This window comes from Phascolarctos cinereus, unplaced genomic scaffold (genome assembly GCF_003287225.1).
Source record: "Phascolarctos cinereus isolate Bilbo 61053 unplaced genomic scaffold, phaCin_HiC Scaffold_2;HRSCAF=192, whole genome shotgun sequence".
Classification (NCBI taxonomy): Eukaryota; Metazoa; Chordata; class Mammalia; order Diprotodontia; family Phascolarctidae; genus Phascolarctos; species Phascolarctos cinereus.
Genome location: NW_027555625.1, coordinates 300,911,673 through 300,936,502, shown reverse-complemented (window position 1 = coordinate 300,936,502; position 24,830 = coordinate 300,911,673). Strand labels below are relative to the sequence as shown.

General features: G+C 37.1%; 1 protein-coding gene across 7 annotated transcripts in view; it reads right to left on the bottom strand.

The window, feature by feature from the left end:
• The window catches only part of DENND1A (DENN domain containing 1A), a 691,139-nt gene that overhangs the window by 313,911 nt on the left and 352,398 nt on the right, over positions 1-24,830 (bottom strand). For all 7 annotated transcript variants that reach the window (XM_078150133.1, XM_078150134.1, XM_020967516.2 and 4 more), the window contains one exon: positions 7,427-7,527. In XM_078150133.1, the coding sequence (XP_078006259.1) occupies positions 7,427-7,527 (101 nt within the window). The remainder of the gene's footprint in view (positions 1-7,426; positions 7,528-24,830) is intronic.

The following is a 24,830-nucleotide window of genomic DNA, read 5'->3' as shown; positions in this document are numbered from 1 at the left end:
AACACCATGAGTAAAAAGAAACATACCATAGATTCATATTATGAGAAGAGTGAAGATCAAGACAAAAATTCTGAAGAGGACAACATTGTCAACAAACCCACATCTGCAACAACAAAAGGGAATATGAACTGGTCTGAAGCCCAAAAAGCCTTCTTAGAAGAGCTCAAGAAGGATTTTAATACTCAAATGAGAGAGGTAGAAGAGTCCTTCAAAAATACAATTGGCCAATTAAAAAAAATACACTGAAGAAAACAAGTCCCTAAAAAACACAATTGGCCAATTAGGAAGGACAAAAAAAAGAAGAGTACACTGAAGGAAACAAGTCCCTAAAAAACACAATTTGCCAGTTGAAGGAAGTACAAAAACTAACAGAAGAAAACAATCTGTTAAAAACTAGAATTGGACAAATGGAAACTAATGTCTCTATGAGAGAGCAAGAATCAGTCAAACAGAAACAAAAAAAAAAAATGAAAAAAATACCTCATCAGTAAAACAACCGACCTGGAAAATCGACCAGGAGAGACAATTTAAAAATTATTGGACTACCTGAAAATCATGATGAAAAAAAGAGCCTGGACAGTATCTTTCAGGAAATCATAAAGGAAAACTGCCCAGAAGTCCTAGAACCAGAAGGGAAAATAACCATAGAAAGAATCCACCATCACCACCTGAAAGAGATCCCAAATTGACAATGCCAAGGAATATAATAGCAAAATTCCAAAATTACCAGATGAAAGAGAAGGTGCTGCAAGCAGCCAGAAAGAAACAATTTAAATATCATGGAACCACAGTCAGGATTACACAGGACCTTGTAGCTTCTACATTAAAAGACCGCAGGGCATGGAACATGATATTCATAAGGCAAAGGAGCTTGGAATGCAGCCAAGGATCAATTACCCAGCAAAAATGAGCATCATTTTTCAAGAGGAGAGTGGATATTCAACGAAATAGGAGACTTCCAAACTTTCCTGATAAAAAGACCAGAGCTCAACAAAAAATTTGATCTTCAAGTACAGGACTCAAGAAGGACATAAAAAGGTAAATGGGACAGAAGGATACAATATGTTGTTAATAAGGGGGGGGGCTGTTTAAACCCCTACAAGGGAATATGAGACTTGCAACCCTTGAGAACTGTATTGTTATTACACCTTGTTAAAGGAGTATACATAAAGAGGGTGGATATTAGTTGACTTTGATGTAATGAAAAAAAAAATCTAATCAAGTGGGTTAAATGGATCCAAATAAGTGGATCAATCTGATCTTAGAAAATGTACTGAGAAAGGAGGAGGCAGACAAGGGTAAATTACATTACAGGAAAAGACACAAAATCCTATTACAGCAGAGGGAAAGAAGGGGGGGGGGGTTTGAACTTACTTTGGCTCAAGAAGGGCATAACATAATCAGTTAGGTATAGAAATCTAACTTGCCCTATAGGCAGTAGGAGGGAAAAGGGGAAAGAAAAAAGGAAAGAAAAGGGAGGGGGGAAAGAAGGGAGGGAAGAAGCAGTAAGAGTAAAGGGGAAGAAAAGGGAAAGGGATAATAAAAGGGAGGAGGGACTGAAGGAGGTGGTGGTCAAAAGCAAAACACTAGTGAAGGGGGAAAGGAAAAAGGAGAAAGAAAAGCATAAATAGGGGGAAAAAGGATGGAGAAAAAGACACAGATAGTAATCATAACTGTGAATGTGAATGGGATGAACTCTCCCATAAAACGGAAACGGATTGCAGAATGGATTAAAAACCATAATCCTACAATATGTTGTTTACAGGAAACACATTTGAAAAAGAGTGACACATACAGGGTAAAGGTAAAAGGCTGGAGCAGAATATATTATGCTTCAGCTGAAGTAAAAAAAGCAGGGGTAGCAATCCTGATCTCAGACAAAGCAAAAGCAAAAATAGATCTAATCAAAAGAGATAAGGAAGGAAACTACATCCTGCTAAAAGGCACCATAGACAATGAAGTAATATCATTACTAAACATATATGCACCAAATGGTATAGCATCCAAATTCTTAGAGGAGAAGTTCAGGGAGTTACAGGAAGAAATAGACAGCAAAACTATACTAGTGGGGGACCTGAACCTCCCCCTCTCTGCACTAGATAAATCTAACCACAAAATAAACAAGAAAGAAGTTAAGGAGGTGAATAGAACATTAGAAAAGTTAGGTATGATAGACCTCTGGAGAAAACTGAATGGGGATAGAAAGGAATATACTTTTTTCTCGGCAGTACATGGCACATACACAAAAATTGACCATGTACTAGGGCATAAAAACCTCACAATCCAATGCAGAAAGGCAGAAATATTAAATGCATCCTTTTCAGATCATGATGCAATAAAAATTATATGTAATAAAGGGCCATGGAAAGATAGACTAAAAAATAATTGGAAACTAAATAATCTAATCCTAAAAAATGATTGGGTCAAACAACAAATCATAGAAACAATCAATAATTTCATTCAAGAGAATGACAATAATGAGACAACATACCAAAACTTATGGGATGCAGTGAAAGCAGTTCTTAGGGGAAGTTTTATATCTCTAAATGCTTACATAAATAAAATAGAAAAAGAGGAGATTAATGAATTGGGCATACAACTAAAAAAACTAGAAAAAGAACAATTAAAAATCCTCAACTAAACACAAATTAGAAATATTGAAAACCAAAGGAAAAATTAATAAAATTGAAATTAAGAAAACTATTGAACTAATAAATAAAACTAAGAGCTTTTATGAAAAAACAATAAAATAGATAACCTTTGGTTAATTTAATTAAAAAAAAGAAAGAAGAAAACCAAATTACTAGTATCAAGAATGAAAAGGGTGAAGCTACCACCAAGGAAGAGGAAATTAAAACAATAATTAGGAATTATTTTGCCCAACTATATGCCAACAAATTTGACAATCTTAGTGAAATGGATACATATTTACAAAAATATAAATTGCCCAGATTAACGAAGAGGAAGTAAAATACTTAAATAACCCCATCTCAGAAAAAGAAATTGAACAAGCCATTGATGAACTCCCTAGGAAAAAATCTCCAGGGCCAGATGGATTTACATGCAAATTCTATCAAACATTTAAAGAACAATTAATTCCAATACTATATAGACTATTTGGGAAAATAGGTGAAGAAGGAGTCTTACCAAATTCTTTTTATGATACAAATATGGTGTTGATACCTAAACCAGGAAGAGTCAAAATAGAGAAAGAAAATTATAGACCAATTTCTCTAATGAATATAGATGCAAAAATTTTAAACAAAATACTAGCAAATAGATTGCAGCAACTTATCACAAGAATAATACACTATGACCAGGTAGGATTTATACCAGGAATGCAGGGTTGGTTCAATATTAGGAAAACTATCAGCATCATTGAGCATATCAAACCAAAACCAACAGAAACCACATGATCATCTCAATAGATGCAGAAAAAGCTTTTGATAAAATACAACCCCCATTCCTATTAAAAACACTAGAAAGCATAGGTATAAATGGAGTCTTCCTTAAAATAATAAATATCCAATATCTAAAACCTTCAGCAAGCATTATATGTAATGGGGACAGGCTAGAAGCATTTCCAATAAGATGGGGGTGAAACAAGGATGTCCATTATCACCACTGTTATTCAATATTGTACTGGAAACCTTAGCTTTAGCAATAAGAGAAGAAAAAGAAATTGAAGGCATTAGAATAGGCAAAGAAGAAACAAAGCTATCACTCTTTGCAGATGACATGATGATATACTTAGAGAATCCTAGAGAATCAAGTAAAAAACTACTTGAAATAATAAACAACTTTAGCAAAGTTGCAGGCTATAAAATAAACCCACATAAATCATCAGCATTTCTATATATTACCAACAAAGCCCAACAGCAAGAGATAGAAAGAGAAATCCCATTTAAACTTACTGTAGACATTATAAAATATTTAGGAGTCTACCTCCTGAAACAAACCCAGGAACTCTATGAACACAATTACAAAACACTTTTCACACAAATAAAATCAGATCTAAATAATTGGAAAAACATCAGTTGCTCATGGGTAGGCGAGCTAATATAATAAAAATGACAATCCTACCTAAGCTAATTTACTTATTCAGTGCCATACCAATCAAACTACCAAAAATTATTTTATAGAGTTAGAAAAAATAATAACAAGATTCATTTGGAAAAACAAAAGGTCCAGAATATCAAAGGAACTAATGAAAAGAAATGCAGGGGAAGGTGGCCTAGCAATTCCAAATCTTAAATAGTATTATAAAGCAGCAATCATCAAAACTGCTTGGTACTGGCTAAGAAATAGGGAGGTGGATCAGTGGAATAGGTTACATATGTAAGACACAGTAGTCAATGACTATAGTAATCTATTATTTGATAAACCCAAAGACCCCAGCTTCTGGGATAAGAACCCACTCTTTGAAAAAAACTGCTGGGAAAACTGGAAAAGAGTATGGCAGAAACTAGGCATAGACCCAAATCTCACACCATATACCAAAATAAAGTCAAAATGGGTTCATGACTTAGATATAAAGGCTGATACCATAAGTAAACTGGGAGAACAAGGAATAGTTTACCTGTGAGATCTATGGAGAACAGAAGAATTCATGACCAAACAGGAGATAGAGAACATTATAAAAAGCAAAATGGAAAATTTTGATTACATTAAATTGAAAAGTTTCTGCACAAACAAAGCCAATGCAACTAAGATTAGAAGGAAGATAGAAAATTGGGAAAGAATTTTTACAACTAGTCTCTGATAAAGGCCCCATTTCTAAAATATATAGAGAATTAAGACAAATTTATAAGAACACAAGCCATTTCCCAATTGATAAATGGTCAAAGGATATGAACAGACAATTCTAAGATGAAGAAATTAAAGCCATCTATAGTCATATGAAAAAATGCTCTAAATCGTTATTGATTAGAGAAATGCAACTCAAAACAACTATGAGGTACCACATCATACCTATCAGACTGGCCAACATGACAAAACAGGAAAATGATAAATGTTGGAGAAGATGTGGGAAAATTGGAACACTAATACATTGTTGGTGGAGTGGTGAAATGATCCAACCATTTTGGAGAACAATTTGGAACTATGCACAAATGGCTACAAAAATATGCAAACCCTTTGATCTAGCAATAGCACTCTTAGGGCTATGTCCCAAAGAGATCAAATACATGGGAAAAGGACCCACATATACAAAAATATTCATAGCAGCTCTTTTTGTGGTGGCAAAGAATTGGAAATTGAGAGGATGCCCATCAATTGGGGAATGGCTGAGCAAGTTGTGGTATATGAATGTAATGGAATCCTATTATGCTATAAGAAATGATGAACAGGCTGACTTCAGAAAAACCTGGAAAGACTTATATGGTCTGATGCTGAGTGAAGTGAGCAGAACCAAGAGGACTTTGTACACAATAACAGCCACATTATGCAATGACTAAGATTGTTAAACTGAACCGTTCTCAGCATTACGAGGATCTAAGACATCTCCAGAGGCCTCAGGATGGAAAATGCTGTCCACATCCAAAGAAAGAAGTATGGAAGTCGAATTGCTATCATTTATTTTTACCTTTTGTTGAGTTTTGTTTCATCTTTCTGATGGTTCCTCCTATTGGTTTTTATTTTTACTTACAACTTCACTAATGTGAAAATATGTTTAATAGGAATGTAAATGTAAATGCTATATCAGATTGCGTGCTGTCTTGGGGAGGGTGGTGGGGAGGAAAAGGGAGAAAAATTTTCAACTCAAAAACATATGGAAGTGATTGTTGATAAATCAAATCAATAGAATTTTAAAAAGTGGAAAATAAAATAAAATAAAATATCACCAACAACTGGTGGTCCAGGTTCTCCTTCAGCGAAAGGGAGCTTTACTCTTTGTGTTTATGAGCACTAATTGACTCTGCAATCTATTCTCCACAGAGCTGTCTGATCATCTTAAATGCACTGCTGGGATTATTTCACTCCTCTACTTAAAACTTTCAGTGGCTTCACATTGCCTACTGAGCAAAGTAGATATTCCTGGCTTTTGCATTCAGGGTCCTCTACGATCTGGCTCCAATCTACCTGCCCCACCATATCTCATGTTATTTCCTTTCACGTACCCTACCTTACAGACAAAATGAACTGCTCAGGGTTCCCCATTCTTGTCTGGCCCTCTCCCATCTCCATGCTTTTGTTCACACTGCCTGCAAAACTTAGAACAAATCTTTCCCTCCATGTTTGTCTACAGGAGTCCCTCTGTTCCTTCAAGGTCCAGTGCAGTTATAACCTCCTATAGAAAGATTTTTCTGACCTTCCAAGGGAAATAACCTCTTCTTCCTCAAATATAATATATTACTCTCTCTGGTCCTCTGCCAAGCATTTAACCTCAGTCTTCTTGATATCAAAATTATTTGTGTACTTATTCTTCCCTTGCTCCTTACCAGCAGGACTTATGTTATATATGTTTTTTTGTATCCCAGTGCCAAACTCTGAGCTTTGCACATAGTAGGCAGCTAATTAATGTTTATAAGGTAAATATCGTTGAATGGGGAGCTCAATCTATGTTTGACAAAGTACAATTAGAACTTTCCAAATAATTATAGGTTTTAACAACCATTTTTAAAAGCTATTCAACGGTGGCTTTGTTTCATAGACTCTGGTGCCCAAATATTGTGAAAAGAGGCTTTCTTTAAATTGAGCTTTACCTGTAAACCATTTGGCCCTGCTTATTCAAAAAGAAAATTTTTGCTATGCAAAAAATTAGATAGATACTCCAGATCAATGTCCTCCAACAGATAATGGGAAACATACTACTTCTTAATCTCTAGATAGAAAGAGCACAAGCATAAACACTCAGTGAACTCAAAAAAGGATCTACATTTAAAAAAAAAGTGACAATTTACATTAGCTTAATTAATGCACAAGAACAAATTCAGAGAAACAAGTTGGAAATAGTTTCTTGCTTTATGAAGCCCAAACATATCTGCCATCACAATGTCTAACCCCACCACGCATGAGAAATCATATTGGTTTTATTATAGCCCACTCTTTTTGGTAGAGACTGCACTCCTAAAATAGAAATTGAAAAATTTGTATAATCTATGTACAAATTGAAAAATAGCCACAAACATTTACCTCCATATTTGAAAAGATCTATGATTTCATCAGTTTGGGTACTCCTTTCACAGATCTCAAGACCCTAAATGTAGCAAAAAAAAAAATGTTTTCTTCAGAGGCCAGGCCTCTAGTGAAGAACTTCTCCACACTGATCAAGGCTTGTTCTTAGACAACAGACATGGAGTTCCGATGCCTCAAGGGCATGGAATATCTGAAGGTTATGCCAGTGGAGCCCAGACACTAGTTAGTCCCACCCATGATCAAACCAAGTGATACCTCAGATGGTGATGGAGAACACATGCCACCTTACCAGCAGTAGTCTAACAGATGTGGGGGCAAAACTGGGATGTAAACATGTTGCCAGAACATCGGGTAGAGCATAGCGGCAGACCCATGAATACAGGCAGTTAACTGCAAAGAAAACAAATATCATAAGATCAAAAAGAGGTCCCAGACTGAGTGATACAAAATTAAAAAAAAAAAGAAGCAAGTTTAAAATCTTCACAGAATTAGCTTGAGTGATTCAATAGGTACAAAGTGTTTTTATAACTGTAGCATGCATTTTAAATAAGGATTATTTTACTATTTACAATGTTATTAGCAACAATAATAATAGCTGACTTTTAGTATTGTGCTTTAAAGTTTGCAAAACACTATATAAATTACCTCGTTTGATACTTACAACAACACTGTGAACCAGATACTATAGGAGAGTAGTGATACTACTACTAATGATGCTATTAATTTTATACTATTGTTCAAATTGTGTTAAAATGATAGATCAATAATAATACTTCAAGGGGCAGCTAGGTGGTGCAGTGGATAGAGCACTGGCCCTGAAGTCAGCAGGACCTGAGTTCAAATCCAGCCTCAGACCAAACACTTGACACTTACTAGCTGTGTGACCCTGGGGAAGTCACTTAACCCCAATTGCCTAAAAAAAAAATAATAATAATACTTCAAAAGCTCTGTGATTCCATTAATGTGAGTACTTCCTCCACTGGTGTAAAGTCTACTTCCTTCATGCTTTCGTGGTGGTTTCTTAAGTTGCTGTGGCCATAAAACCTATCCCCCCACACCTAGTGGCCAACCCTTCAACAATAAGCTTCCTCACAGTTAGCTAGGCCTGCTGATCCTTGGGTGAAAGAACTTGCATAGACTACTACTCAAAGTCCCTCCAGCTTCACAGGTCCTGACAGAGCTTGTGGTACTCTGGAACAGCCTTTGTGAGAACCAAGGGTTTCCTTCATACCTTGAAACATGACAGGATTTTAATGGAGCAATTCAACAACAACAACAATAATAATGATAGCAGCTCATTTCTGTAGCATTTTATAAACGTTTTCTTCAAAACATGTCTGTGAGATAAGAAATATTGTACTTTTTAACGATAAATTACCATCATCACTATGTTTCAGCAAAGAAATAAAGATATAGTTACTAAAAATGATACATCCAGACAACAAAAAGAGTGAAGCAGAACTAAAAGGATATATATATATATATATATATATATATATATATATATATATATATATATATATATATATATACACACATATATATATACATATTAGATTATTTGGTCAAAGTGAAAATAAATCAGATGTAATAAAGACATAGACAAATAGGTAACTAGCAAAATCTTTCATCAAATAAAATATCAACAGCTCACAATTTTATAGCACTTTATGGCTGACAAAGCAGTTTCCTCACAACAGACCTGGATGGTCATCTGTCAGGTATGTTTTAGTATGGACTCCTTTTTGGTTATGTGTTGAACTACGCACTAGCTGAAGTCCCTTCCAACTCTCAAATTTCAAGATTCTGTGATTCTGAGGTAAGTAGTAAGAGATGATGATTCCCATTTAATGAATGAATATATTTAAGATGTGAAATGAGATAATCACAAAACACTTAGCAAAGTGTCTTGTACATAGTAAGCACTATATAAATGTTGTTATTGTTGTTATTATTAATATACTCAGAAGTCTCTGCATTAGCAAGAGGTAAATCTGAGACATGAATTCAGTTCTCCTGACTCTAAATCTCTCTTTAAAGAGACCAGATTCTTCAAAAATACAAAATACCCAAACCATCAGAACACCAAACTGAGATTTTAAATAATGTGAGCTCAGTAAAGGAAACTGAACTAGCTATAAAGGAACAACCAGTGTTGGTAGCAGGGAAACCTCCTGATCTTGATGGACTTATGGAAGAATTCTATCAACTTTAAAAGAAAAATTAATGCCTACACTAAATTTTTCTTAAAAATCAAGGAAATAAGCCTTACATCAAACTCCCTTTATGAGACAAATAAAGTTTTTATACCCAAACTAGGGAAGTTTTGAAAAGCAAAGAAATAAAACCACATACCAATAATATTGATGAATATTAAGTAAAATTTTAAAAATAAAATTCTGACAAAAGACCATAGCAATATTTGCCAAAAAATCATTTTACCAACGTTAACTAATATAACTTTCTAATTAATGTTCTACCAGAGAAGTAAGAATAGTTCAACATTAAAAATAAAACCAATGTAATTAATCAGATTAAAAACAAAAACATGCCAAACCTCACAGTTCTCTCAAATGTAACAAAAGCCTTTGACAAAGTAAAGAAATAAGGTATGTGTGTTGAGTTGGGAGTAATAGAAGCATGAAGATGGTGGGTGTCAAGGGGGTGGGAGAAGAATAGTGATGTTAATAGGTGCCAAAACAAGCAGGATGTCTATGCATTCATTTTATTCAACAACTAAAACACCAACAAATCATTAAAACTCAAATGCATGCAGTATACTGAAATGGTTCCTGGAGCTGAGGTGAGAGGGAGACATGAAGATGAATTAGGGAGATCAGGAAGGGTAATAGAAAAATTACTGGATTTGAAAGCAGAAGACCTAGTGCTTGAGTCTTGACTGCCACTTACTACCTGGGTAACTTGCACCAGTCTGAGCCTAAGTTTCTTCATTTGCAAATGAGGAACATTATAGTTCACAAGGCTGTTGCAGAGAAGGCACTTTGGAATTCATAAGCCCTAGTTAGTGAGAAATGGTGTGGAAGGATTACTTAACTTGGAGTCAATATGATTTCACTAGTACTGATCCTCATCACCTCTCTCCTGGACTATTGCAATAGCCTTCTAAATGGTCTTCCTCCACTTCAATTCATCTTCCACTCATCTGCCAAAATGATTTTCCTAAAGTGTAGGTCTGCCCATGTCACTGCCCTCTCTTACTTCATAAACTCCAGTAGCATCCTGTTCCTTCCAGAATCAAATATAGAGTATTATTTTGGATTAATGAAAAAGTATTTAATAAAAACTTACTATGCTGTGCTAAGGACCAAGGATAAAAAACAACATAGCCCCTGCTCTCAAAGAGTTCATATCTAATGGAGGAGACAATGTTTATAAACACACACCCATGCGCGCGCGCGCGTGTGTGTGTGTGTGTGTGTGTGTGTGTGTGTGTGTGTGTGGTTTTAGCTGCAAGCTGAACATGGGAACAGTCCAGTGGTCTTTTAGGGTACAACACCAAAACAGAGAGTAATACATCTTTTAAAATATTATTTCCACTGATCAAACCATATCCATTTCTGATGTTGAACCACTTGACAATGCAAATGACTTGCTAGTGGTCTCTGTCAGGCAAGGGAGATGCTGCTATTTGTGGGGTTCTTGGGCTCAGTGTCTTAGATTATTTCCATTGGAATCTGAGGGGAGGTAGTTGTTAGAGCGGTTTGGTTTTCCTGACACATGGTGACTCCTGTTTCTCCTGGAGGGCTCTTTGCTGCTTCAGCTAGGCTAGCTCGTCTGCCCTGTAGGTGGCAATGTAAAGTCCTTTACACTCTCATCACTTCCTACCTTTCCAGTCTTGCTACACTTCACCCCTTCCCAGGCGCTCTACTCCAGAGGTATCAAGCTTGTGCATGCTCTCACAAAACTTCTGAGACTGAACCAGATTAAAAGGGAATTGGGAAATGCTCATCAAAATAAATAAGAATACAATGCCACACAACACAGACAATATTAACCTATGGTTTTCTAAGTCAGTATGTGGCCCATAGGAACCCATTTCTATTTGAGCTTGATGCCACTGCTCTACACTGCCTCTCGTTTTTCCTCCCACACAATATCACATCTCCCACCTCTGTGCACTTGCCTTGGCTGTGCTCCACACCATCTTCCCTGCAGCTTATGCTCCCTTGGCTTACTTGAGCACTCAGCTCAAATCCTACTTTCCATGAGATGTTTTCCCCAGTCTCCTCTTCTCCAACCCCCATCCCCTTGCTAGTTCCTTCCCTCCAAGATTCCCTTCCATTTACAATACATACATCTTGTGTGTATGTAGTTATCTGCCTGTTGCCTCTCTCATTACAGTGTTAGTTCCTCAACAGCAGAGACCAAATTTTTGCCTTCCTTTGAATCCTTATTTCTTTAGGTGCTTAATAAACACTTACTGAGTGATAGCAGGTAATCATTCAAGCTTATTAAGCCTCATCATTTGTAAAAACTGAGCTAATAAGAGGCCCCACCTCACAGGGTAGTGGTAAAGAGAGTGTTTTGTAAACCTTAAAGTGCTATAGGAATATAGATTTTAGTATTCTGTTCTAGCTAAGCACAAACCCTTGTACATCTTACCAAGCTGGAAAGTCTTTCAGTATAGTCCTGGAGACAGGCTGTGCATCTTCCAAGGTTCAGTTTAGCTAAGTGCTCAGATTACCATCCTCCAGAAAATAGCCATGAAGTGATGAATTGTTTCAGCTACAGTAGCTCATGAAGCTGGTTACTAAGGTTTGGAAGGGCTATGGTTTGCATTGGTGGAAGGTATATCCATACTGATGAGATCATGAATTTTTAAAGTATTGAAGTTATTATTAATATTATATGCTAATATTAAATAAGATGAATATGATTCCTGCCCTAATGGAGGTCATAATCTAGTAGGGGAGATGCATACAAACATAACTAGAATAAGAAATCATTAATTGGTATTTAATGAATTGGTTCTATCAGATAATAGGTCTTTTGTTTTCTAAAATGTCACATTTCTAGAATGTCAGAAATGCAGAAAGTTTATGTTGATATGACAGTGACCACAGTGTCTTTGTGACAGAAGAAAATATAAACTCTAGTCCAAAATGAACTGCAGCCACTTTGGGGAGATGGACAGAGAAGGACAAATGCCAAACTGTTTGTTTTCTTATGTTTCTCTAGTTTCTGTGTAGCCTGGTCTCAAGAGAACTTTGATTCTTTTGGAAGCAGTTAACTAGCATTTTGCTGACAGAAGGACATTTATGTAAAGCATGACAGCCAAGCCAAACCCCAGCTAAAGGCATCCCAAAGGTTAGTTAAACAAGGACAGCTTTCAGCTGGATGCAATGCTGCTGTTTCTCAGTTTTGAAAGCTGCTTGTCAAGACCAGGCCTTTTGCTATGTTCCTCCCTGATGCCTCACAGTTACCATGCTGCAAATCAGGTACACCTGACAGTCAGAATGTCTTTTAGCAAATTATTCCCACATCTAAAATGTTTTACAATTTACAAAGGGTTTTCTACTCTCTAAAGGAAGGAAGGCGTGGTCCATGTCATTCCTTCTATCTTAAAGATAAGGAAACTGAGGCAATGAGAAGGGAAATGACTTTATTAAAGCTATCAAAGGGCAATCAGTGTCTAGGTTATTGTCAGAGAAGGATTAGTCTTTTTCTCCTTGGTCCCTGATGGTAGAACTACGACCAACAGATAGGTGTTATCCAGAGGTAAATTTTAATTCCCTAAAATCAAGAGGTAACATAGTTAAGTGGGAAAAGAGCTAGATTTGGAATCAGGAGACATGAATTTAAATCCAGATTGATATTTAGCTGTGTGATCATGGATTAAACCTCTCTAAGCCTCAGTTTCTTAATCCATAAAACGAAGACAATATCTATATTAACAACTTCACAGGGTTGTAAGGAAGAAAAGCATTTCAAAGTAGTAATCTGAGTTATTAACATCATAAAGAAAAAAATTTTTAAGAATTAATATTTTCCAAATTAGCAACCATAGGAAGGAATACCCTGGTGGTCTTCAAGTGGAAACTATGACTACTTGTCACAGATGTTGTAAAAAGGATTAAGGTTGCAGGTGGAAAACAGTTTATGTTACCATGTGTAGGGACCTTCACACACCCTGAGTCCCAGTTCCTTCATCTCTTCAGATCTCATGATCTACTCTTCCAGTCTACTTAGGCCACACAAGGAGATTCAGACCCTAGATCTCAGCATTATCCACAAGTATTCCACTACCATGATCAAAATCTCTCATATTCTTCTGACACTATAGCTTCCTATCCTACCACTTCTCCCTATACCTCACCAGTCTTAAACCTATTCCTTGCCTTCATCTCAACCCTCTAATCTTATTGTCTCAGACCATTACCTCTTACTCTAGTTTCTCTTTACTTCCTTCCCAATCTCAACCTTATGGTTAACCAAGTCAACTCCACACTGTCTTCTACTCTAGAATTCCTCTACCCTAGTCTTGTATCTGATCTCATCTATTGCCAAGCCCCAGCCCTGAATTACTCTCATCACCTGACTTCCCACATGCAATCAGTTACCATATCTTATCATTGCTACTTAGACATCTTTCACACCTGACCCCTTTTCTCTAATTGCATATTCCTTACCTCCTCAGACCCTCATTAACTCTCACTTAGATTATTGCAATGGCCTCCTAATTGGTCTCCTGACCTCCCCACTCCAATTCAGCCTCCAAATACTTGCCAGAGTGATTTTCTTTAAGTGAAAATCAGAGCACGTTATTACCCTATTCAAAAAACTCTAGAAACTCCTTACTGCCTATAGGATAAAATATAAACTCCTGTTTGGCTCTTAAAGTACTTCATAATTTGGCCCCAACCTATCTTTCCAGGCTCATCATGCATTATTCCCCTTCTACCATTCTACAATCCAGCCAAACTGGCCTTCTTTCTGCTCTTCACACATTGGCCATACCTGGAAGGTCTTCCTTCACCTCTGTCTCTAGCATCACTCACTCCTTTCAAGACGTTATGTAAGCACTTCATTCTACTCAAAGCTTTCATGGATCCTTCCAACTGCCAGTGTTCCCTCTCTTTAACCACCTTGTTTTTATCTACCTCACATTTCTTTTTTGTCTACTTCTACAAGTACACATACCCTATGCCCAAAAGTCACAGAAATTGGAATGGCTCCCTCCAGCCCAATTCCTAGACCTTCTTCCATCCTGCCCTGAAACCATGGTGAGGAACAGATACATGAACATGGACAAGTGATACATCTCCTTGCCTCCTCAGCGACCAAAGATAATAAAGACCCAGAAAAGAAGGTTCTCATCTCCAAAGTCCTTGACACTAACCAATGGGTTTGACATCAGAAACAGATACAGCTTTAAATCAATGGGAATGACACTAAAGATGATGTATTACCTTAACTGCTGTGCCCTAAGGATGAGTGGGTATTTCCATCTGGTCTGCAGCTGAAGTATCCCTACATGTGCTGTCTCCTCCATTAGAATGAAAGCTGCTTGAGAACAGGGACAACTTTGCTTTTCCCTTTGTATTTCTAGTGCTTAGCACATTGTTTCCCACACAGTATAGGTTTAATGAATGCTTTTTCACTCATTCATTCACTAATTCATTCATTCGTGTCATCTCTCTTGATATGCAAAAGCTCCTTGAGAGTACAGATTGTTTCATTCATTTTTTTTGGTATCTGCAGAGCCAATGTCTACCACAATTACTGACACAGCAGAGGCTTAAATGCTTGTTAGTTGACTGATAAATAATAAATGCTGATTCAGTGACTGATGGACAACAACCCTGAAAGTGAGGTATCATATTATTCTCATTTTACATATAAGGAAACTGAGGCTGACAGAGGATAAGTGACTTGCCCAGAGTCACATAGTTATTAAGCGTTTGAAGCTGTTTTTGTATGGCCCTCTATCCACTGGACTCAATAATAAAATGGATAACTCCCTACTACATAGGGATGCAGGGAAGATTAAATTAGATGATGGACAGGAAAAAGCTTTGTAAAGTACTTTAAAAAGATATTATTATGTAAAATGATTTAGTATTACAGGGCCTTTTAGATCCCTAAAGATCACTGAGTTCAACTTTTCATTTTGCAGATAAGGAGACTGAACATCAGAGATATAAAGAGGATTTCTCATGATTAGATGGTTAGTAAATAAATGATTGAGCTGACACCCAAGTGCCTCTCCAAAATTCATGAAAGTTATAAACCAAGGTAAATGTGCATTCTTTCTTTCTTTCTTTCTTTCTTTCTTTCTTTCTTTCTTTCTTTCTTTCTTTCTTTCTTTCTTTCTTTCTTTCTTTCTTTCTTTCTTTCTTTCTTTCTGTGTTTCTTTTTTTTTTGATAAGGCAATTGGGCAATTGTGACTTGCCCAGAGTCACATAGCTAGTAAGTGTTATGTGTCTGAGGCTGGATTTTAACTCAGGCCCTCCTGATTCCAAGGCCAGTGTTCTATCCACTGCGCCACCTGGCTCCCCCATAAACGAACATTCTTAAGTCAATCTCAGCTCAAGTAATTTCCTGGGGATTAATGTCAAGGGCAGAAAGCACCTTGTGTCTTCTTCCCAGGAAGAATCTGGGTCTAACCCACTGGAAGTTCTCTACATTGAGATGATTTTGTTAGTTAAACTTTTAAAATCTTGTAAGTAAAAAATGGCAGATGATGATTTGAACCCAAGTGTTTTGACTTGGAGTAGAGTGTTCTTTTTTCACTTAACTGAATTTTACAGAACACATCCTTAATCCAGTATCCAAGAATAATGGGATACATTTCAGTGTCTTCTAACCCTAAAATATGCCTGCTATAACTAGAACTCATATCTCCTTCCTTCCTCACTCTTGCTTACTCTGCCATCTTCTGACCACAACATACTTTCTCATCCAACCTTCAACCTAAAGGAATCTTTCCTATTTTCACTTCTCTGAGACTGAATTGCCTCATGTGTAAAATGGTGACTTGTAGAAGTCATCTTGTAAAACTTTGATGTGGATCAAGTGAGATAAAGCATTCTGTAAACTTATCCTATCTTATTGGGAAGAAAGAATGGCAAACCATTATTAATAATATTAATAAGAAAACACTACATAAATGTAATCCATCACAGAGATCTAGATTTAATAGAAATATTTGTTTTCTCCCCTAAGTCCACTTTCTTCTTCACCTCCCTATTTCCTGTCACCTGGGTATGAAATTCAGGTGCCATCTTTGGCTTTCTGCTCTCCTTCACCCTTCAAATAAATCTGTGGCCAGGTCTTGCTGATACTACCTCTATTACATGTTTCATAGCCATGTCCCTTTCTCCCCATCCACATGACTACAACCCTAGTTCAGGCTTTAATCACCTCTCACCTCATCTACTACAATGGCCTCCTAACTGGTTTGCTCCTCTACTCTCAACCTTCTGAAACCCATCCTCCACATGGCTGACAAATTGATATCCCTAAAAGCACAAATATGACCATGCCATTCATTGCTTAACAAGTTTCAGAGGCTTCCTACTGACTCTAGGATAAAATACAAACTCCTTGGCTTGCAAATTAAGACTCTTCACAAACTGATTCCATGCTATCTGTACAGTCTGATTTCATGTTACTCCTCTCCTGACCAACTGACTATTGTTCCCTATACAAAACATGCCACCTCCTGTCTCCTTGCCTCTGCATGGGGTTTTTCCTCATATTTGGAAGGCTATCTTTACCTTTACTTTCTAGAGTCTCTAGCTGCCTTTGAGGATCATCAGCTCAGGTACTGCTTCTGACAAGTGGCCTTTCCTGGTTCCTTCCTCCCTTCTTCATCCTCCTCCCATCTCAGTTTTAGTGCTCCCTCCTGAGGATTTATCTCTTCTCCAAAGGGATTAATTTTCTTCTTATATCTTTGAACACTCTGCTTCTCAGTAATACCAGGTTTCCTACTAATTTTAAGCATGAACAAGACATCTATCTTTCTTCGGAAAACAAAAACCAAAACCAACAATGCTTGAAAGAACAAAAAGTTCATTTTATTTATTTTTGTTAAAAAGACTCTACTTTGACACTTCAGTGGGTCTATGATGTTATCCATAACAGTCTTCTCCATCCAGAAGCCCAGATCACAACTTAACTATGTCTTCGCATCATGAGGGATTCTTCTCCATATTGAGTCAAAAATTCTCCAGAGAGTCTACTCAATATGCTAGGACCTTTCTTCTTGATCTTTTGATACTGTCTGAATATCAGTGGTGCTTGTGGGCAATTGACCAGTTTTTGGGAGATCACACTTCTCATGGATGGCATCCACTACACTGCTTCTCTTATAGAGGATCGTTGGTAATGCACTGCTGCCTACAGATCCCTTCACACACCCCTCTATTCATTGGGTGACTCCCAACCTTAATTCTTTAGAGATAGTGTATTCCATGATTAGCAGTAATCACAAGATGAATACCAATGTTTAAAAATTGTCCTTTGTTTCTGGAAGAAGCTTGGGGTCATTAAAAGTACTGTGCGGTTTCCCAAAAGCAACTGAACTTGTGCTTCTCCGGTTCAGTTCTAAGACCAGCTCATTGCCCATTCACAGTGCCTGTTCACGATACATGTATTGATGGACCAGCTCTACACAACTCATATAAAAAAAAACACATAAGACTAAATATAGTCTTAGAATTCACTGCTTGGTAAGTTTCCAGTTACAAGGTCTTGGCTTCCCCTGAGCACAGTTTGAAATAAAATAATGCAGCTTGTTCTTACGGCTGGAACACACAGAGCCGAGTGTGCAGGCAAGGATGCTCTGGCACAGATCCAATGTTTCAAACCTGTCTGAAACTGTCACTCTTGTCTCTGCTTGAAGGGCTGCAAATAGGCAAGCTGCAAGATTGATGTGGGATTTATCAAGTCCCATCATCCCAGAGAGCTGGAAGTACTTTACAAATGCTATTCTGTTACCTTTGTCACCCACAGCAGCTGATTGTAGATGAGCTATCATTCCCATTTTACAGAAGAGAAGTGAGGCACAGGTTTACTAGAGTGGGAAAAGAACTGAAAATTGGATCCAAGTTTTAAGAGGGACATTGACAATCTGGAGCCTCCAGAGGAGGATTTGGAACCTAGCCATTTGAGAATTTGTTGAAAGAACTGAGGATCTTTGGTCAAAACAGAAGAAAGGAAAGATAGCTGCTCTCCTAGTCATACAACCCTACAGACTCCTTTCTCTACTAATTTATTTTATCTTATCTCAGTTGGGCCCTTCCAGTAGCAAGGTATTTGTTTTTCTTTTCCCTAACTGACTTCTTAACTTTCCCCAGGAGCAAAACAAAGCCTGCCTGCTGTAAAATGTTTCTTTTTTATTCCAACAGGATACTTCTTGCTTAGCAGAGGACTTCACCTCATACTTCACTAGGAAAAATAATTAATAATAATAATAACTACTTGTGTTTATATAAAAACAATAAGTTTTTACAAAGCACTTGCATCATCTGATTTGATTCTCACAACAAGCCCAAGTGCTATTATTATCTTAACTTTACAGAAGACAAAAACGAGGCTCAATGGTTTAAGTGATATCCTCAGATTCACACAACTAGTAAGTGTCGGAAACAAGGTCTGAATACAGGTCTTTGTGATTTACAGACTGACACTAACCATTACCCCACACTGCTTCTCATACTAAATAAAATTCCTCTTCTTTCCTGTTCATAAACACACTGATATCAACCCATCTCTCTTACATTCTAAATGAAAGAGAGCTTTTCCTTTCAACAAGGCCAACTTCTCTTTACGTAGCCTTAAACTCATCCTCTCAGACAGCTTGTGCTCACAATCATTCTACACCCCTCTCCTCTAATTCTCAATCTTTCCCTATCTTCCGGTTCTTTCTCTAGTGCTTATAGACATTCCTGGGTCTGCCCCATCCTTAAAATAATACCCACTTCAATTTTGTATCCACTAAGCCCATGTGTTCTATGTCTCTTCATGCTTTTACAACCAGGTTCCTACAAAAAGATGTCTCTTTTTCTTCTACTTCTTCTTCTTTTATTTACCTTTTGAACCCCTAAGAGCTAGAGTCCAAATCCACTGAACTACAACTGCTCCAAGGTTAATGAAAACCTCTTAGGGGCCAAATCTAATGGCCTTTTCTCTGTCCTCAACCTTCATAACCTCTCTGAAATATCTCATATTGTCAACTAACTCCTTGCTCCTAGATATTCTCGATTACTAGACTTTTGTGACACTTGTCCTCCCCTACTTCTCCTTCTACTTCTCCAGCTACTCCTTTACAATTTCTACTGCTCAATCATTATCCATAGTCCCTTCATATGTGGGTATACTCTTGGGCTCTGTCCTGAGTCCTCTTGCCTTCTCTGTCTACACTTTTGGTTGGTGGCTTAATGAGCTTTCATGGATTCAACTATCGTTGATGACACTTATATATCTAATTACAGCCTCTTTCTCAAGTTCTAGACTTGCATCATTAATGGCTTAGAGGCCATTTCCAACAGGATGCCCCACAGGCATCTCTAAATCAGCATGTTCAAAACGGAACTCATCTGCCTCCCAAATCCTCCCTTTTTCCTAATTTCTCTATTTCTGTTGAGGACACCAATCTTTCTAACCATCCATACTGGCAGCTTAAGAATCATCTTCAACTCTTCCCTCTCTTCTTCACCCACATCCAATCAGTTGCCATGTCTTTTAAATCTCTAGTGTCTGTCCTTTTTCCTCAACACTACAACCACTCTTTTTTTAGGCCCTCGTTACCTCTCAACTGGGTTACTGCAAGAGACTACTAACTAGTTTCCCTTCCTTAAAGTTCTCCCCACTCCAATTCCTCCTTTAAATGGCTACTAAATTTATACTCTTAAAGTATGATCATGTCATTTATCCAATCAAGAAGTTCCAGGAACTTTCAACAGTCTATAGGTCAAAACACAAATTCCTCTAATTGGCATTGAAAGAATCTTAAAAACTGACTTTAGCCTTCCTACCTTTTAAAGCTTAGCGTACATTTATACTTCTTCGTGAACTCTATATGCCAGCCAAAACAGCTTCCTTGCTGTTTCTCATGTATGACATTCCACCTTCTGTCTCTGCCTTTGCTTATGTTGTCCCACATGCTTAGAATGCATTCTCTCTTTACTTCCCTTTCGTAGAATCCCTAAATTATTTCAAGGTCCAATTGAAGTTCCACTTCTTCCATGTTCTCTATGGCCTACCCTGATTACCCACAATTGTCAGGGTACTCCTTTCCTCTTCCATCCCCCCCAGATATTACTGCAGGTAAGTTTTATACTTTCTTGTCTATGCTCATATTATTCATCAATGCTCTCCCCTCCCCCCACCCCTCCTCCAATGAAAGGGAAGGGAATACTTTGTTTTGGTAGACTTAGTTCCTAGCATAGTGCCTAACATATATAAGACTCAATGACTAAATGAACAAAAGGAAAGGTTATGACCTCTCCAGGGTCATAAGTCTCACAAACTAAAGAAACTTAACACAAATACAGGTCATACTGCTTCTTTGCTAAACTGTCACTTATACCCATTTGATTTTCAACTCCTTTCAAAGCACATTTAAGATTGAAAATTTTGTTGATGTGATTTAGTTTAGAATTCAAACATTCAAATGTTTAAATAATCTTTTAAATAAACAGTGAATATCTACTTAGACTATCTACAGCATCATACTCTGAAGGAGATACTGAGATTAGACAGGACATTGTCTTCATAAACTATATGGCAAAGTATGGGGGATGAGACAAATACATAGATTACTATATTGCACAATAGTTCAGCCTTCTCATTTTATAGATAAGAAAACTGAGGGTAAGAGAAGGGAAGTGATTATCCCATGGTTGGGCTATAATTTAAACCTAAATCTCAAGATTTTAAGTTTATTCTTTCTACTATATTACAATGTTATTGCTTAGTCATTTCAGACATATCTGAGTCTTTGTGGCCCTGTTTGGAGTTTTCTTAGCAAAGGTACTAGAGTGGTTTGCCACTTTTTTCTCCAGCTCATTTTACAGATGAGGAAACTGAAGCAAACAGGGTTAAGTGACTTGCCCAGGCTAGTAAGTATCTGAGGCTGTGAACTAACATCTTCCTGACTTCAGGCCCAACTGTCTATCCTGCTCCCCCCAGCTGCCTGATGCTTTCACAAAGACTGTCTACTACACATATAGCATTTATATACCATTTCCTACAATCATGCCACTGATGTCAAAAACTTTCAACAGTTTCTACTGCCTCTGGAATAAATTCTGACCTTGGCACTCAAGTCATGCCATAATATAGCTCCAATCTGACTTTCCAGCCTTACCTAACACTATTCCCCTTCAAATACTCTGGGTTCAAGTCAAATTGGTATTTACTTACAAACTAAGTGCTTACCTTTCCTCATAACTGTCCTACCTTCTTACATCTTTGTGCCTGTACTCATAGCATCTTCCATGCCTTAGAAGGGGCACCTTTTCCCCACCATTCTCTACCTGTTGAAGCCACTATTTTCCTTCAAAGCCAAATTCAGATGTTACCTCATCTATGACTCTTCCTTTAGTCTTCCCATGTAAGAATACCTTCCTCCTCAAATTTTTCAAAGTATTTTATGTAGATCTCTACTTTGCACTTATCTCACTCTTACTTATAGTTATAAGTGACAATTACACACGCCTTTCCTCTTGTTAATTTATAAGCTTCTCAAAAACAATGTCTATATCACATCTGTCTATGTGTTTTCAACATAAGCACTGGATCTTGTACATATACGTACTTAATAAGTGTTTGCTGAACTGAAAAAAATATTCTGGCAGTTGTGTGAAGAACAGAATTCAATAGGGGAAAGAAAGAGGTGATAAAGTGGATACCACCACTAGATTTAGCCAAAAGACCTACTGGATCTACTAGTTACCACCTGTATAACCATGGCCAAGTCACTTCTCCTCTCTGGGCCTTGGTTTCCTCCTCTGTAAAAAGAGAAGGTCAGACTAGATGACTTATAAAGCCTTTTCCAACTTTAAATCCTATGGTGCCATAGAAATGAAGAGACTGGTGAAGGTCCATAGCCAAATTTCATAAACACAGGATGATTTGTGTCTTGGCAACCAAGGGGCAGACCAGTGGCCACACATGTCAGGAAATATAATGTAAGAACAAGAATTTTTTCTTGTCAAAGTCCTTTGATGTGTTTATAATAAAACAGGAAAGAACAAGAATCAGTTAAGCATCTCCTATTAATCATCCATAAAGGAAAACAATCAATACATAGTGAGAGCAAACAGAACAAAAACATGCAATTTCCTTTTATGCAAAAACCCCCCACTATTTTCTTGATAACTAAATCTTGAAATGCAAAACACTACACATAGATGGAAAGTGCACCAGGGAGAGATTCTGTGTTGATGTGTTGCTGTTTCTAAGGATGGCAGCACTCTGGATAACTTTCATGGCTTTTATCTTTCAGGTGCTTGATGGATCCTAAGAAGCATTAAGTCCCCATCTTATCAAACAAAATTGAGAAAAATGCAATGCACTGAGGTATTACTGGCCACATCTGGATTCACCAAGAGAAGGTCACCAGAAGATCTCAGGCTAAAGTACCCTTTACATACCTTTTTTTCCCCAACGACCAAAACTGAGTAAAAATGGACTCCTCTAACATGGAATAAATGTAAATAATATGGGGATATAAAAGGCAACAATAGCTGGGCTTTTTTAATTCTAAAATTATAGAGGCCCCAGAGCCTAACTAAAATTACCACCATTTTCTTCAGAGTTATCCCTACAGCCAATCAAGACTCTGATGATGACATGTGAAATACAATGAAATATTTCAGGGAGCCATGAGATCAAACTCACGATTCAGTAACAGGCAACCATGTTTCCTAGACATATCTTTCTCCCATCTCCTCCTCTCCTCAAATCAATAAGATGACATATTCTCTTTCTTTATGTAATATTTCTATTGGTGGGACAGAAAATCCCACTAAGCTTCAGTCAGTCTTTGGTTAGACTACATTACAGTATTCTACAATATTTGTAGTTTTTGCATCTCACTTATGAACATTGATACTTGGATTAATCCATGATCTCACTGGTGGAGATACTCCCTCTACCGGTGAAGATCAAATATCTTTCCACACCTTCTCATCCTGCACAATTCTTCTCCACATCTATCCATAAACTTTCTGGAAGAGCTACCTAAGCAATATGAAGACAGTCTTCTTTTGGTTCATTTAACAATTTGCAGAGTTCCATATTTTGGGCTGATCACATTCCCCTTTGCTCCCCTGCCATGACCAGTCTACCTTTGCTTTTGGTCATGTATATTGCTGACGGTATTTTTTACACTACTTCTTATGAGTGGCTTATGGACCTATCCTGTATTACATTGATATATCTATATTATATATAATATATATCACAATATATTTCTATATCATAGCTATCTATGCACATGTCAAAATCATCTCTCAGACTGTGAGCTACATGAGGAAAAAATTCATATTTTAGCCAAATCTTGCAATTTGATTCAACAAGTATTTATTAAGGGCCTAGAATATTCTATGCCATTCATTATGCATTGTATCTAAGAGGAAAGCACAGCACATTCTGAAACATCACTAAATTTTCCCTAGAATGCTTTCACATCCCTGTGGGATACATAGGGGCTTTTTTTTAATCAATGACCTCATTGGGATATAAGCCTAGTAGTAGAATTTCTAGGTCAAAGGATAGAGATTTTAGTCAGTTTACTGGCATAATTCCAGTTGAAAAACAGCTAATGACAAATACTGCTTGCTCTCCCTTCAGCAGTAAACATGAATTTAGCCTTTGTGGACATAGCAGCACTAAAAGAAAGTTTTATTGAAGTCTTTTGTTTTTTATATCATAGCCTTCCCAATTTCCTGCTCTATGTAAGCTTTCCCTTGGAACAAAGAAAAACAGTTAAGCAAAACAACTGATAGTCACTGCTTGTGAGGCTCCACACCCACAGATTCCACTTCTCTAATGAAAAGGGGGAGTTAGTCATGATAACCAAAACCTGAAACAAGTGTGATGTGAACAAATAACGGTTTATGAATGTAATGGACTAGTATTATATCATAGTGAATTACAAGATTAAAGAATAAATTTGGGAAGAATTATATGAAGCGATGCAGAGTAAGGAAAATAATGTCAAAATGATAACATTCACTGTGACGACAACTATATAAAGTCAAAATAGAGAAGCAATAGAACTCTGATCAAATACAACGGCCAGTGTTATTACCATACTGACAAGTTAAAAGACACTTTCTCTTTAAGTTATTCATCAATCATTAAACTACTTCCTCATGGAATGTATTTTGTAAAGGAATTTGTTTGGGCATTTGTTAGGATGTATCTGTTGTGTCAAAAAACAAGATGTACATAAAACCTAAAATGGAGAGAAAAAATTCAGTAAAAATTTATAAAGCAAAAAAAAAAATTTGCATTTACCACCACCATATAGCTATATTACTGGTCCTGACTGGTGGTGTGATTCCTGTGTTTCCTACTTTCAAGGCTGGTATTCCATTACATAAAAGTTCATTCTTCCCATTCTGAAACCCAGTGTAGTCACAAAAACACTTCACAAACTTTAAAGAGCTATAAAAAAATGAGCTATTGCCTGGGGTAGTGGGGAAAGCCTGTAATCC